This window comes from Lactuca sativa, chromosome 6 (assembly GCF_002870075.4).
Source record: "Lactuca sativa cultivar Salinas chromosome 6, Lsat_Salinas_v11, whole genome shotgun sequence".
Lineage (NCBI taxonomy): Eukaryota > Viridiplantae > Streptophyta > Magnoliopsida > Asterales > Asteraceae > Lactuca > Lactuca sativa.
Window position 1 is genome coordinate 52,275,796 of NC_056628.2, and position 17,233 is coordinate 52,293,028.

At 32.6% G+C, this 17,233-nt stretch overlaps 1 protein-coding gene across 1 annotated transcript; it reads right to left on the bottom strand.

Moving 5' to 3' along the window:
- Positions 1–10,700: 10,700 nt before the first annotated feature.
- On the bottom strand, positions 10,701–15,495 carry LOC111892147 (mRNA-decapping enzyme-like protein). Its single transcript, XM_023888215.3, has 8 exons — positions 15,071–15,495; positions 14,059–14,099; positions 13,821–13,870; positions 13,577–13,721; positions 12,889–12,939; positions 12,648–12,771; positions 11,892–12,374; positions 10,701–11,143 (listed from the first exon to the last, which is right to left on the bottom strand). Exons 1-8 carry the CDS (start codon positions 15,227–15,229, stop codon positions 11,087–11,089), a joined length of 1,110 nt encoding a protein of 369 aa, XP_023743983.1. The 5' UTR covers positions 15,230–15,495; the 3' UTR covers positions 10,701–11,086.
- Positions 15,496–17,233: the final 1,738 nt, after the last annotated feature.

The following is a 17,233-nucleotide window of genomic DNA, read 5'->3' on the forward strand; positions in this document are numbered from 1 at the left end:
ATTGCTTAATGTCGTGCCATATTTGTTGGGAATCAGATATCAGTTGCCAAGAATTGGAAGTGCTCTGATACCACTTGTAAAGCTCTGATACCAATTTGTTGAAAATACAACAAACACAAGTTAATCACTTTAGAAAAATATCAAACAAACTTCGGTGAAACTTGCGGAGTAAAACTTCTAAAAAAACTACAAAAAAAAATTGTAAAACCGGAACACGATATTTAACGTGGTTCGGTCAAGGTGACCTACGTCCATCGGCGAACAAGAGAGTGGGGGAGGGATTTTATTAAACTTCCAAGAACAATTAAAATCACACACAAAGGTGGAACCTTACTTGAGCTCTCAAAAAAATATTTCGTGTTTACAAAACTACTCTAAAGGATGTGCACTCAACCACAAAATGATTTTCTCTCTTGAAAATTATGTGCATAAAATATTGATGGAGATGTGTGCCTATTTACTGGCAAGTATGAGAAACCCTAATTCTTATGGGCCAGGCTCATCCATAATTATTCAATGAAGGGGTTGTGCTAATTTTTATCCAATCACAAAATACCATGCATCATCTTCTTCCTTTTAGACAGAGCTTTCCGCCACCAAACAGAGCTTTCTCTTACAACCGAGCTTTCAGCTACCAAACAAAGATTTCTCTCACCAACGAAGCTTTCAACTATCAAGCAAACCTTAATCTCACCAAAAGAGCTTTTAGCCACCAAACAGAGCTTTCACTCACTACCAAAGCTTTCAGTTGCCTACAGAGCTTTTTCTTACTAGTAGAGCTTTCAGCCGTCAAATAGAGCTTTCTCTCACTAGTAGAGCTTTCAGCCATGAAATAGAGCTTTTACTCATGAGAAGATCTTTCTACCACCAATATATATTTTACTCACCAGCAGAGCTTTTTTCCACCAACAAAGCTATCACTCATCAGCAAAGCTCCCTGCCACCAACAGAGTTTTCACTCACCAGTAAAGATTTCTACAATACTTCACACTGCAACAATATCCCACTTGAAGGATTGAAAAAAAATTCCATTTAACTCTCAATATTCCTTAGTCATACACACACACTCTCTCTCTCTCTCTCTCTCTCTCTACTCCAACCCCCATTCCTCAAAATCTTAGAAGGACAACTAAATCCATGTCCAACTTCAACTTTTCAGTGGAAAAAACCTTAGTATAATCATCTAGTGAGTTCACCATACTAAGGAATTTCTTCATCTTAGTAGCCCCTTAGTTTAGTATCTTGAACTCTTTGGTCAGTCGCATCTTAAGCTCATTGATCTTTTGTGTGTTGGAACCAGCAATCAACACGACATCAACATTTAACTCGAGGATGATGTAGGAGGATCTTAACTTCTTCAAGTAACATTTGTGATCAACCTCACATCTTTTGAACTCATTCCTCTTCATACCATATAGTTTTTTCTTTTCTTGAACACCAAATTTTTCTTACCATCTTTAAGATCACTTTCTGGTTGTGCCTTCCAGATGTCTCCTTCTATGTTATCATTAAGTAGAACAGAGGAGATCAGTTTTATTCACATCTAGTTGCCCTAGATTGAGATTATCAGAGGTTGTCGCATGCAAGACTGGACTTATTGTAGTCATCTTCACAATCGGAGAATTATGCTTTCCCTTCTGTTAGATTCCCTTGAAGACCAATCTTCTATTACAAGTCTTTCTGCCATCTATATATCATCCTTCACTTGAAACATCTGACTGTTATGCATGCTGCTCAACTCTTCATCTATTTCCTTCTCCTACTATATGGAGTTCATCCTCAAGGCCTCTGGATTTGACTCATTCTCAAACATCAACAAGAAAATTGTTAATGGAGAAATCCTCATTGGAGTACTTTTCTTAGTGGTCATCTCGATAATAGAAGGTCTGATCTTTGAAACACTTAGAGTAAATGACACGAATGGTCCTTATGGTTTGGGGTATTTTGCACGTTTGGTCCCTAACTTATTTTTTTAACTCGGAAAGTCCCTATTGTTTGTTTTTGTTATGCGCCTGGTCCCTACTGTTTTTTTGTTACGTGCTTGGTCCCTGTCTTACCTAAAAAGACAATTATTTAAATAAGGAAAATGGTGGGGTAGGTAAGGTAAGGTGAGGGGTGGGGTTGGGGTTGGGGTTGGGGGTATGTTTATTTAAATAAATTTAAAAAATCATGGGCAAAATAGTCTTTTTAGGTAAGGCATGGACCAAACACGTAACAAAAACAAATAGTAGGGACCTTCCGAGTTAAAAAAATAAGTTAGGGACCAAATGCATAAATTACCCTAAACTATAGGGACCATTCGTGTAATTTACTCAAACACCTACAACTCCACCCACAAAACTCTTATCACCAACGCTCCTACTCATTCCAAATTTAATAGAGCTCTCACTATTTCCTGAACATTTTCCTATCCTTTAACTAATGATAGGTCTTGTGTGATTTTGGGATCCTCCCATTGAAGAAACTAAAGTGGGACTGTAAACACCAGCATGAACTGAAACCGACTTCCCAAACTTAGGCAAATTTTTTATCTTACCAAGACTGAATTTCTTCTATCTACCAATAGAACATGCCTTAGAAGCATCTGTCATAATCTTCAAATCTAGCATTCTCCCTTTGGATACAAGCATCCTCATTCTCTCCCTGCTTATATGAACAAATCTTTCATGGCATAGAGTGGAAGTCTCAAATTATTCAATAGTGTTTGCTTCATCTTCAAAAACCTCCACCATATATGGTGTACCCTGTTTATGACCCTCAGCAAAGATCAAGTTCCCTTCTTCACTTTCCATTTTTGATCACCAAATGTAATATGATGACCCTCATTATTATGTTGCCAAACCGATATCAACATCCTCTCCAGTTATAGAATGAACTTGACATTCTTTAAAGTCCAATCCTTTCTCAGAATCGTCTTGAGAACCATATTTCTGACACCCATGATATCTAGGAACTTGTTATATGTCAGTTTAACCTTCCCTTGGTAATGTCTGAAGTTTTGTATTACATATGTGGAATGACTAGTGTGAAATAATGCACCATAATCCAAGATCAAGCATTCAATTGAGTTTTCAACTAAAAAAATGGGTGTGTCATTTTCAAAATCTCCTGCCATATTCATCTCCTTTGGCCTATATATACCATGAGCTTTGGGAACTGACTTTTGACATGAACACTCTATTTGAAGTTACAACAGGTAATGTCCCTCCTATTGATCTGTCCACCTCTCCTTCTCGACTTCGATCTTACACTACTCCTACACCCTCTATTGGAATCCCTTACTCTATCTTCAGTACTCAGAAGACTATTAGAAGCTTCTCTATCACTCTGTTAGCACACATCTTCACCTAGGATTAAATTGTGAATGCCTTTGAATGCCAGCTTATTACCCCCAGCTGAGTTGCTAACCGATGTCATTGTATTTGATCAACTATCAGACAAAGATGATAATAGTAGCAATTCCATGACTTCATCTTTAACTATAATCTCAACTAACATCAGCCTTGATAGGATTGAGTTAAATTCATTAAAATGATCAGTCACTAAGCCACCCTCCTTCATCTTAAAATTTACCAATTGTTGAATCATGTGAACTTCATTTGTTACTGAGATTTTTTTCGTACATGTTAGATAGCGCCTTGATCAAACCATGAGTACAATGTTGTCAGCTATATTATTTGCCAAGGATAATATGACCACACCAAGTGCCTGCTGATATAATAGTTCCCAATCCTCCTGCTTCATTTCTTCAGGTTCTCTTTCAGATAATGGTCCATGTAACTTCTTCTGGTAGATGTAGTATTCGATTTGTATTTTCCAAAAACCAAAATCTTGACCATTGAATTTGTGCACTTAACCTCACAATGATTTTCTCTCTAGAAAATTTTGTGCATGGAATATTGATGGACATGTGTGCCTATTTATAGGCAAGCATGGGAAACCCTAACTATGATGAGCTAGGACCATCCATAATTATTTTATGAAGGAGATACACTAATTGTCAACCAATGATAAAATGTCATGCATTAGCTTCTTCCTTCCTGACAGAGCTTTCAGACGCCAAATAGAGCTTTCTCTCACTGCAAAGCTTTCAGCTACCAAATAGAGATTTCTCTCACCAACACAGCTTTCATTCTCCAAACAGAACTTTTCTCACCAACAGAGCTTTCATTCCCCCAAACATAGATTTTACTCACTAGCAGAGCTTTCGACCGCCAAACAGAGCTTTTTATCACTAGCAGAGCTTTCAGCCGTCAAACAGATCTTTCTCTCACCAGCAGAGCTTTCAGCCACCAAATAGAGCTTTTACTCACCAGGAAAGCTTTTTTCCACCACTAGAGCTTTTTGGCACCAACAGAGCTTTCTACCACCAACAGCGCATTCACTCACAAGCAAAGCTTTCTACCACCAATAAATCTTTCTCTGTCAAGACTTCACACCCCAACGATTTGAACTCTCTTGGATTTCTGCATATTGATTTTTCTTGAGATTTCATGTTATTTGGCTTAATCTAATGAATCGCTTAGATCTATCTCCATAGATCCTTAATTTTTGCACGTATGTTACTTCTCCCATGTGTGTCAAGGTGAAAAACTTGACAAGATATGTTAGAAAATTGTTTCCTATGAATTTTGTATTGTCTAAATACATTAAAAGGTTGATAATTGTGCTCCCACTAGCATTGACATATATATGGCTCATCTTCATTTCTCAAAATTCAAACTCTTTGAATTCTTTCATTGAAACAAGGATTCCAGTTACTCCTATTGGCTTTGACATACTTATGGTCTATGTTTGTTTCTCGTAATTCTCCTTGATATATGTCATTAAAACAAAGATTCCATTTTGCGAGATGCTTGTTTTAGTTCATAAATAAACTTCATAAGCTTACACATTCTTCATTACCCATCTTGGTTTGACTATGTTTTTGTTCACATCCATATTTATTATCTTCTTGAAGATGCACTACCACTTGCGGGTTTAAGGTCAAGTGTTTGATCAGCCAAGTTTCAAACTTACACAGATTGATTCTTGCTCCCCATGTCATCCTTCCATCTTGCACCCTTTTAGCGCCTATCATAGCTTCTGATAGTTCGCATACTATGACCAAGGTTCTAAATAATGTAAGGCGTGACTTGGAGACAATGTCAAGCCTTAAGCTTTTCTGAGTCGTAGCAAGCCACATCGTTTGTAAAGCGTGACTTAAGGCGGAAATTTTGTATAGAATTAATAATTATATTTATATATATATATATATATATATATATATATATATATATATATATATACATATATTCTATTATTATTCATTTTTATGTACATGTGTGACTTAAGGATGCATTTTGTCAAAGCTTGGCGGAAAGTACAAGCCTTGGATCCATGGCACGCTATGATGGAGTTATGGCGAGCTTTTTAGAACATTGACTCTGGCTGTTATCTACCAATGAATTATGTTCCTCAGTAATATAGATTCTATATAACTAGGCCTATGACATACTTTATCAATTTTGTTAGGGACAGTTGGAGGTATGTCAGTTTCCTTAAGAACTCCTTCAACCTTGAATTGAATGCTAGGACCAACTTTAGGTTCTTCATTGGTTGCCTCTTAAATCTTATCAAGATCAGTATAACTCTCACTAGCTCTTTTGGATATCATATCCCTCTCTATGAGGACTACCCTTTGAGCAACAAACATTTTCTTCTCAGAGGGTTTGTAAAATAGTTACCCAAAAGTCTTGATGGGATGTCCAACGAGATAACACATCTCTATTCTAATACCTAGATTATCGAGCACTTCACGAAGAACATAAGACTCATAATCATAAATTTCCAAATGTACTAGTGAGGGATAAAACCTTTCTCCACATCTTAGAGAGTGTTTCAAAAACCTTATTAGTTGGTTCAAGACTAAGGACTCTTGCAACACTATTCTGGTACAATCCATGAACTGTTGGTAAGCATAGTACGAGTCATCAAGTACAAAATCAACTAACGAATTGTTTCTCTATCCAACTACACTTCTTTCAACATTGTTATGGGTGGAGAAAGCTCGTGAAACTCTTTCACAATTACTTAGATGATCGATAAAATTTTGACTAAGATGATCACTATCTCTATTGGATCTGAGTATCTTCTCCTTTTTCCCAATTTATTCTTAACTTTGTTTTATGATAGTTTTGAACACCTTAAAGGTTACAGAATCATGTTCAAAGTTTTCCTTATCATATATTGTGGTTAATCTAGACGAAGGTCCATTGGTGTGAACTAATTCCAACAGATATTTGCATCACCAAGTGATGTAAATCTTATCTACCTTGATAAACAAGATTTACATTGAACATAAGACTTTTGGTCAAACAATTTCCAAAATCTGACCCAACTGTATACATGGTAATTCATCTCTTGTTTATGTATCCAAGATTATGATTCCACAAATACATTTGACCAAAACCTTTTAGATGTATTTGAATTAGTATGTATTTTGGATAATCTGAATGGACCATTAGTTAAAACTAATTCCTACAGATATCCATCTATCTTGAAAAATAAGGCTTGCATTTATCATTCGACTTGTCGTAAAATGAATTCCAAAATCCTATGCAACTAGATCTTTGGAGATTTAATTCTTATTTTCAAGAAAATGATTCCACAATATTGTATTTCATTCAAATATTCGAATCAATTTTTAAACTATTGTTACTATACTAGTTTCAAAGATTTCATGACTTTCTTTTCAACACATTAAAGACGTTCTAAATAAGTCACAACAATCTTATGACATTTTTGTATAAATAGTTTTTGAATCATAAGACCATAGACTAAACATTTGGCAGAACAATATGTCCTTTGATCCTATGAATAGTAGCAAGGGCTAGTTATCCATGATTAAGTTATATTCTCTATGTTTCAGTCTTCTTACTTCCTATTAATCACTTCACATTCTTGCAAATTTCAGTACTCGATCCTTAGTAATATACTTACGGATTGGAAGTAATGTTTCAGTGGTATTATGAATTTGCATATCTGATTCTAGACTAAACATTATGAAATGAGTAGCCTTTTGATCCTAAGGATAGTAGAATGAGCTCGGTATCCTTGATCAAAGTCTTTTTTCTGTGTTCCAGTCTCTCACAGATATGTTGGACATGAATGCTTTCTAAGTCCATTTTCTTGTTATGGAAATAAATAGCCTATCAGAACATGTCATAGAATTAGCCTTCTTTTTTCCCTTGCCGTTTAAGGCCGGATTAGGTATTCCAACAATAATCTTCTTTTATCCATGGGCAATTGGCTTTTGTATTCTTGACACTGTTATTCATCATAACGAATATGGGAGTATATGAAGTTGAAGTTCTCATGAATGGACATGTTAGTTCCAAAAGGCCCTCAACATGTCATGTGTCACCTTTATAGATATTTCAAGTTCTCCATATCAAAATCAGAGTGAACTAATTATATGTGCATGTCAGGTAGTTTATTATGGTAACCATAGTCAACTCCTAACTTGATGAAATACCATTTTACTTCATTAGTATGCTTGATAACGGTTCTAACAATAGTGGTTGAAGGAACCTAAGGAAGAGCTTTATCTAAGACATGATCTTTTTGTTCATCTATGCGAACTTTTCCCAAACTAGGTGGTGAGGGTAGTAAGCCAAAGGGCTTTTAACAAACCGGCCTCATTCAGAATCGAAGAGGCCTCCTTAAACCTCTCTTATAGCATTATATTGGGTGAGTTTAGTCATTGTTCGACGATAATGTTTATGTTAAACATGTGAGGACATATGTTTGTAATAATCTTTTATACATATAGTAATCAGTCATACTATGTAATAAATTTAAACCTTTTAAATTTATATCCTCATCCTTTTAAATATTTAAATTTAATTCTCTTATAAAACAATATTTAAAGTTTTTATTAAATATTCTTATTTAAATAATATTCAATTTATGAGGTAAATCAGTTTAGATATTTTATGTATGCTAATTTAAATTCTCTTATCTAAATAATATTTAAGATTTTCATTCAATTTAAATATTCAGGTTTATATCTTATTTAAATAATATTTTAAATTTGATAGAAATTATCAAAATTTTGAATTTTACCACATAACAAAAATTAAAAATCATAACCCAAAATGTGTCGCATCCAAAGGGAACGTTTTGTATTCTTCGAAGTTTTAGTTGTTCATGTTTCCTGATTTTATCGGCAGTGCATATAATCTAAAACCTAAATGCTCTGATACCATTGATACCATTGTTGGTTTTTTAATACATATGTACACATAAGATTAACGGAACGGAATAATCAAAACAATCATGTACATGCAACTCTTGCAATGGATGAAGGACCCAAAGGAAAATTCCTCTTATATAGTCAAACCCAATACTCCAATAAGCAAAACAAGGAAACCCAAAAAAGGGATAGGTCGATAATTCTATAACCCTAGAGAGGGGGTTATAATTTTCGAACCCATAGAGATATAAAAGAGAAGGAGAACGAAAGTTAGTGGAAAAACTGGTCTAGTGTTTGATCTCTAGCACCCTATTTATAGTCAGTTGGTGAATCCTTAAGCTGATCAGATTCTTAAGGATAATCCTTATCCTTATCAATACCTACCTTATTCTAAGATAAAGCTCCTAGAAATCGTCCACCTCCTCTTCCAAGAGGCTTCTAGAATATTTCAATTAATCTCAAAGATTTAATTAATATTCATGTCTTTTAACTAATTAAAACTATTTAACTAATTACCAAAATAATTTCTAATTAATTTATTAATTCATAATAAATTAAGAACTTATTTTCTCAATTTCTTTATTCTTAATTGTGTCATGAGTTCAACACAAAAGGACCATATTATTATTTATAAATATTACCAATAATTAATGGTCTTGGACACTATCTCCAACACTGTCTTCCCATTGCGACACATCAGCCGAATGTCCTCTTAAGTTATATAGGATATAAATGAGTAAATTACAAAATTCATCATATTGCATGTTTAGTCTAACTTTTAGACAAATTTGCAGGTTCATTTCAACTTTTAAATAGTTGATAGGCTGATAACGGTGGCTTCTAAATCTTGCGAGTTTATATAAAATGACTATCTTACTCTTATGTAATTAAGTGTGGCTTTTTTATCCAAATAATTAAAATTGATTATTTAAATATAATAGCCCACCCATTTCATCCCTGATCTATTTTCATCTCTTTATTTGGTTTCCTTTTCTCTATAACGACCATCCCCAACCAAAAAACACTTCATCCCTAATCTATTTTTATCTCTTTATTTGGTCTCTTTTTCTCTATAACCACCATCCCCATCCAGAAAACTTTGGTGACCGCCTACCCCCTCCTTGAACTTCCATAACTTGTTTATATGTAGACTTAGCAATGGAATGAATTTTGAGAGAATCGACATTGATCCACACTCTTTTAACAAATTTCAAATATGATCCAAATCCGCTCTAAAACTTACAGGGTTTTAAATAATCAAACTCTTACCCTTATTGATATCCAGCCCATTTACAATATTAAGATTACACGATTATTATGCATTTTATAAGTATTGTCCATAAAGTATAATATGAAGTCAATGATGACATTCTGTACATATATAAGCAAATATTTTATTATTTAATATCCAATCCTCATCGATAAAATCAGATGTTAAGCTAATGTATCCAATATTTTGATGATCAAATATCAAATATCAGTTGTAAGAGGAACCCTACCATGTAATGTTTCAATATATTTATATAGCTTCTCCTTTTGTTTTTATGGACAAAGAAGTATATCAGACTTAACAGTATTTCTACAATGAAGATGAAACTTTGGTCGAAGGAAGTTCATAAAGTGCTCAAAATATTCATGTTGTAAATGGATAGTTGTTCTTGATCCCCATCTTTATTTAATGTGGGATGAAACAACAAAAACATGTTGGGTTTTATTCAAAAATCGGTTTCAAAAGCACAAAGATGTCAAAAGCAGCATTTAAAATTTGAATAACATAAAACTATTTTATTCTCACCAAATTATTGTTTTGCATTAACATGAAAGATTAACACAATCATAAAAAATAATAACATTTATAGCCTTTGGTTCATTTTGGGAGATTGATTGTTGAAGAAGTCGGGATAACAAGATCTACTCTAGAGACATCCACTAATAATAACTAAGAGACTTGAATGCTAGTTCTTCTTGCAGCAAAGAACTCTTAAGCCTTTGAGATAAAAGACAAATTTTTTCTTAAAAGAGAAAATGAAAATATCACATTTTCTTCTTACTTTGTCTTAACTAATTAAGAGAGAAGATCACAAAGAGAGATAGGGATAAAAGCCTTTTAAGCTCAAATCATTATCCAATGTCTTCAAGACACACCATGTCTCTAGTACCCTTTGTTTTATTTTTTAGTCCAAAAAAATATACATAACATATATCATACCTTATGATATATTTTGATGCTTAACATCGAAAATTAACATTCTCATAGTATAGATAATTTCCAATTAATTACAAAAGATATAAATATTTATTAAAAATCAAATTCTTATAAATAATATATTTATGTTAACTTGTTATTGATATGACCCATATAATCATGTCATTTTAAAATATTTTTTTAAACATACAAAACTTTCAATACATAAACAATGCATTTCATTTGAAACATTTTATCTGATAATAAAAAAATAATCCGTCTCAAAAAGTATTTAGGCATCATGAATATCATAAAATAAATATAACTTGACATTTGCCACAATACAACTATGATAAAGCATTGACCAAAAAAACAATTGATTTCTTAGATAAAAACTTGAAATTCCAACAATACAACCATGATAACAAGCCTATAGTGTTACAACTTACAAGCCAAAAGATTAAACCAAAAAAAAAAAAAAAAAAAAAAAAAAGTCTTCAAATCTTCAAAATCCAACTTTCCTTTTTCTAAGACATTTATCAGAAACTATGTTGAACAGGCGGCCAGTGGCAGAAGAGGGAGGAGAAACGGCGGCATGTTTGTGGTGATTTGGAAGATGATATATGCAATTAAAGCAATCTTACAATAATGGTTGTTTAAGTATGTTATGATTGATGTACTTTAAGTAATGCTTGGTAGAACATGTCAATGAATTGGTTATCCTGCAAAAACAAAACAATTGAATTCAAAATATACCTTTTTTTTTTATTACTTTCTATTGCATTTGTGTTTCCATTTCTATTACCTTTTTTAATACTCATTCATGCGAATCAAAGTTTTCTTTTTTTTTTTTTTTTGCATTTCCCAATAAAGTGTTTTCTTTTAAACTTGATGGACTTAATGGGAATACGAATTAATCTTGTAAAACATTAAACTATATGCGTTTGTGTTTTTTTATTTAATACAAAAAGAACTTATAGAAAAAATAGTGCCAAAAGCACTTGTAATTTCACCTTTTCATTGATTTAGCCACTTAACTTTTTCTATAGTGATTATAAACCATTACAATCTTAACAATTTTAAATGGATTTAATCCCAACTTTTATTTTTTGAACAAAACAAGTCCCGATTATTTTATATTTTACTCAAATTAACGAAAAAAAATCCTTTTTTTAACAGAAAATGATAGATTATCAGGACTTTTCTGTTCAAAAAATAAATGTTGGGATTAAACCGTAAACTAACACAAAATATTGGGACTTTATCGGATATTTCCCTTTTTAAATTATTAAAGAAAGAAAAAACATTTTTCCCATTATTGATTTAGCCACTCAACTATTAGTTTTTCTCTATGATTATACTAACAATTCAACAGCTAAATCAATAACAATAAAAATAATAATAATAAAACACTGTCAAAATCTAAAAATATATTTAAAAAAAAAAAAGGTTTAAGATAGAAATTGATACCTGTGAAAGCATTACAAGTGCATCTCGAACTTTTTCCCTGGTCAGCGGTCCATAAAACGGGGCGGAATTGGAAGTCGGAGTCAGTGATGGCGGTGGAGTGGGAGGCGGAAACGGTTGAAGCAACGGGATTCCAACGTTTCTTTGTACATTGAGAGGCGGTTGAAGGGCGGAAACAGGGACAGATGAAGAAGGTTGTCTCATTAATGGTGAAGGTGAAGGCGCAGAAGAAGAAGAAGGTGTGAAGAAAGAAAGAGGTTTTATAAGATTAGTTACATGGTTGTTGTTGGTGTTATTGTTGACAGGGTGGTCGGAATTGGAGTTGTCAGATGAGGGATTCTGTAATGGTGGTGGTGGTGGTGGTGGATTGTTTGGAATGGGGGAAGGGGTGTCACGAGATGGTAATGGAATTGGTGTGGAATTGTGGTAAGTCGGGATGGAATTGACTACTTGATTTGGAGGATTGTGTCCCAAATTCATAGCCGTCTGTAATGGAATCACAATTTATAATTTTAATATTTTTTTTGTTTATAAGAATAATAGTTTCTATTTCTAAAACTAACTTTAACCGGTTAAAATAGTTTTTTTTCTATTTTACATGAATATAACTATGAAATATACCTTTTATAATAATCTTATTCAGGTTTCGGGTTTTCATGAGTGTTTACTATGTTTAAATTTGTTAATTTAATAAATAAAAATCTTATTAATTAAAAATTTAAAAAGAAACTTCAAATAAGGGTTGATAGAGATTCATACACTAAAGAAGTTGACAAATGAAGAATCCTCAGGTACATCGGTTGACCGAGTGTTGGTCAAACCTGGTTCCAATGGTCCTTCAATTACAGCAGATGTAGGTACAGCTTCAAGTTCCTCAAATTCACTACACAATTAAATATAAATAAAAATTGATAATGACAGATGGATTAATTATAGTATAAAGTTTGATATAAAATTATATGATAGATGAAAATGGTATTAAGTATTAAGTATTAACTACCTTTTGTTCACCTTCTGCTTGGGGGGAACCTTTGAATATGCACCAAGTATCCTGTAAAAAAAGAAATTATTATTTAAAATATATATATATATATATATATATATATATATATATATATATATATATATATATATATATATATATATATATATGTCAACTTAAGACCATAGCAAGCATACATGGATTAGGAATTATCAAAAGCATCAAATTGTGTAGAATCTTGAAAACTAATTCACAAATGCAAATCTGTTTTCTGGGGTTTCTTTTGGATTTTATGTTTTAATTTGGTTTGTTGAGATCTGAAGGAAACATGTAAGGTGTTTGATGAAATGCCTCAGAGAGATCTTGTTGCCAAATATACATCAATTGCGTAAAAATGATTATGATTATGTTTGTGAATATGCTTCTAAATAAACTAACCATTGTTTAGTACAAAGTCTTTACTCGCAGAAGGGTAATATGGTCATTTACTCACATTTAGACAGTTCATTTGGTGTGAAAAAGAAACATTCTTTATGTATACACACTTACTCTAGATAGAATTATTTATCCACTAATGGAAATAAAACTAATGCAGAAAGAACGACTTAAAAGATAAAGTCAAGGAGAAAGAGGCTTTTCCCATTAAGTCCTAACTTTTTTAAAACAATTTTTGATTTATTTATTTATAGAAAATTAATATAAATACCTGGTAAATAAATTTGCAACATCTTCACACTCACGTGAATTGTAGAACCAAATTCCATTGACTTCTTGAGCAGCATTTCGATATAACAAATATGGAATTTGAAGTTCAAATTCAAAATCTCCTAGCAGATTTTCCACAAGGTTTTCTGCCAATTATCAATAAACATGCCAAAGAATATAAAACTTTATAAAATACAAATTTATAACTCAATGAAATACAAAACATAACATTAAAGGAAGCATGCCTGTATTTCGCCTATTCATTACTATAAACTGGAACCTTGGTTGAGTGTTCCTACACTTACAGCAAAAAATATAACATATTAAAAAAAAATTAAAAAATCATCTCTTTCTGTGATTTAATATCACAAGGATAACAGTTTGATACTTGATTCTGTTCACTTATGAAATATAATATCATAGTCATGTCATTATAAAAGGAAATGTAATTAAAAAGATACTATTATTTGAATTAACAACCACCTCTTAACAACAAAGAGAGACCCTTCAACATCCTTGCGACTCTGAGAAACAAAAGAAGAAGAAAAAAATAAGAAATGAAGCTCAAAAACATTTGGGGAATTCATTTCAAGTGCATAATTTATTTAGGAAATAAGATGAATTATGTGAGCAGATTATTTCAAGTCTAAAGTAGAAGGATTATATTGTAACACCCAAAATTCTTGTTAAGAATACCCAACTTAAGTTAAGTCCATGTTAAATGTTTTACATGTATATATGTTTGGAACTTAGATGATCCTTTTGTATATCCCCTAAATGGTATGAAAAGTACACCACTTATACAGTTGTAAGTAACCTTATATTGTGTCATTTAGCTATAATTATTTGGCAAAAACAATGATAAGGGGGAAGTGAACAAATGTCTCGCTTATTATAAAACATCTTCAAGATACTTTTGGAGCTATCAAGAGTGGATTATAAACTTTCAACAATGAAACAGTAGGATTGAAGAAGTAAGACTTGTATCATTCAAATGGAAATATAAGCTAATGATTTCAGAGAAGAATCCTAAATCAAAGGGTTCTTCTTGCCCAAGGTTCAAAATTAAAATAAGGGAAAAAATAAAAATGATAACACGAGATCTACCTAACTAAATAATATTCCCAAGTAGAAGTGGAGAATATGTAGATGTCATAAGATTTGAGAATGTTCTTTGATTGCACTTGTTTACAAGATATCAACTTTCGGTTGATCATGCGAAAATGTATTTTGGTACCTATATTTAACAATTGGAAGAGGATAACTTCTAGAATACTTCAACTTCACAGTGTGTGTGTGTGTGTGTTCAATCACAGTTCTATGTTATTAGAAGTGGCATCAGTTAATCAAAAACGCTCAAAATTCAAAAAATAGACAAACCCTCACGCTAATCAGCAAAAAATTAAGAATTTATTCCAAAAACTAACGATTTGGACTTGGGAACGTAATCAACTATCGGAAAAGCAAAAAAAAAGAGGGAAAGAAGAGAACAAACCCATTGATTTAGGTCGACGTTGAACTCGTAGAAGGTGACGTGAGCGGCAGTGATCAAGATCTCTTCGATATAAGGATCCATCCTCTGAAGGACAGTAAGATTAAGGATCTTTGTACTGTTTTGATCGAGATTGGGCATTAATTTCCCACTTTGGGCCATTTTTAATCGATGATTGATTTGAGAGCAATTAATCGGACTACTCTCCCTGAAACCCTAAACCCAGCTGGGAGATACAGCGAGTGTTGGTCTGTGTTTATGATCGAGTCGATTTGGCCTCTCTCTCTCTCCCTCAGCTGAAAGAAAAGGACGAGTTTTTGCCTATATCTATGCTTTTGAGGCTTCCAGTAACTTTTAATGGTTTATTATTGGCGCTAAAGAATCCCTTCTTTGCAAAATTGCACTAAATAGTTCCCTCTTTGCAATATTGTAATGTTTAGATCATCTCCGATGTAGTTTTTTTTTAGAGGTTGTCATCGTCTCATCGACATACCTACGTCTGCATTGTTCGCTAGAAGTTGGTTTATATGTATTTATATTTAACAAATTTATATATATTTATATTTAACAAATTTACAAATATAATTAATAAATTTTGTTAGTTTAGTTAATTTGTTCAATTTGTTTAGATTTAGGGGGTGTTTGGATATGGAAAAAAGAGCGTGCTTATTGCTTATTGTTTATTTCCACCACAATAAGTTAAGTTTAAGTGTTTTGATATGAATCCTTAAAAATCAGCTTATTGCGGTAGAAATAAACTAAATAAATTGATTTTAATAATGTTTATTGTTTATTCTCACCGCAAATAAATTAATAAACAATAAGCTAATAAGCTATATTCTAATTTATCTAAACACCGAATGTGCAAACCTCGAAGTATAGTGTTGATGTGGAGGGGTAGGGGTGAGCATGGTGTGGTTCGGTGCGGTTTTTGTATAAAATCACAACCGCAACCGTAAATTGCGGTTTTTTAAAGCCAAAAACCGAAAATTGTGGTTTTGATTCGGTTCGGTTTTGCGGTTATTTCGGTGCGGTTTCGGTTTTTAAACACAAAATGAGGTGGTGCGGTTTTTCGGTTAAAAGGGTGTGGTTTTTCATGTTCAAAACAAAAATTTTAGTCGACTTTCATTTATTTCAAGATTTTCATTGCAAATAAATCACAATTTTGGTCCAATTTTATTCTTTCAAGTTGCATTTTATTAAGCGGAGTTGTACCGAAATTGAATTTTCCGAGCTTACGAGAAAAGAGTCCAGCCGAGCATATTTCATTTCATTCAAACAATTAACAATATGTTTAACACTTACTAACAACCATTTACACACCAAAAACTAAAGTAAATGACGAATAAGTAAGAAACGAATTGATTCATTTTTTTGGAGTCTCGCTTTGTCAATGAAAGATGCGCATTCCTTCGATTAGCTAGTTTATTTTTATTAATTAAATATAATTATTATAAATATTTAAATAATATATTAAATTATGCGGTTTGCGGTTATTTCGGTTAATTTGGTGCGGTTATTAAACATAAAACCGAACCGCACCACAATTTTTCGGTTTTTCAAAATAAAAACCGCACCATCGGTTTTTGTTTCGGTTTCGGTTATTCGGCTTCGGTTTATGCGGTTATTTCGGTTTTTTCGGGTTTCGGTTCGGTTTCTGCTCACCCCTAGTGGAGGGGCTAGTGTAGGTTAGGTGACATGGATACCATTTTGAAAATTTTCACATGGTTACCAAATTCAAAATTTTGACCGTAGATAAAAATATTTTTTAATTTTTTTTCTTCACCAATTTACTTATAAATATATGACCTCATTCTTATAAACTATACATTGTCTTTTCAAACCACACTCATGTATTTCTCATTTCCAACTTCTTTTCTCTAATGAGAGAGAACAACTCAAACAAACCACCACTCAATCGAAATTCAAACGCTTCTACGTGCGAAAAAATTGATCCGTCTAAACATAACACTTCTATCGTCCGTGTAATACAAGTCGTATTTGATGAATTCCTTAAATAATTGTAACTTTACGAGCTTACTCCAAGGCTCTCCGTAAAATTCTTTTCAACAAAATTTCTTTCAATAAAACACATTTTAATAGCCAACCCTTTAGCAGAATTTTTTCCAACAACAACCATTTCAAGCAAAACCCTTCAATCATCCC

Bases quoted from the DNA above. Each gene is read 5' to 3' on its own strand.
- LOC111892147 (XM_023888215.3), bottom strand. From the start codon at position 15,229: ATGGCCCAAAGTGGGAAATTAATGCCCAATCTCGATCAAAACAGTACA. The intron at 13,871-14,058 runs GTGGTTGTTAAT...CTGTAAGTGTAG, and splicing joins TCTCTCTTTGTTGTTAAGAG to GAACACTCAACCAAGGTTCC. The intron at 13,722-13,820 runs GCATGCTTCCTT...GATAATTGGCAG, and splicing joins AATGAATAGGCGAAATACAG to AAAACCTTGTGGAAAATCTG.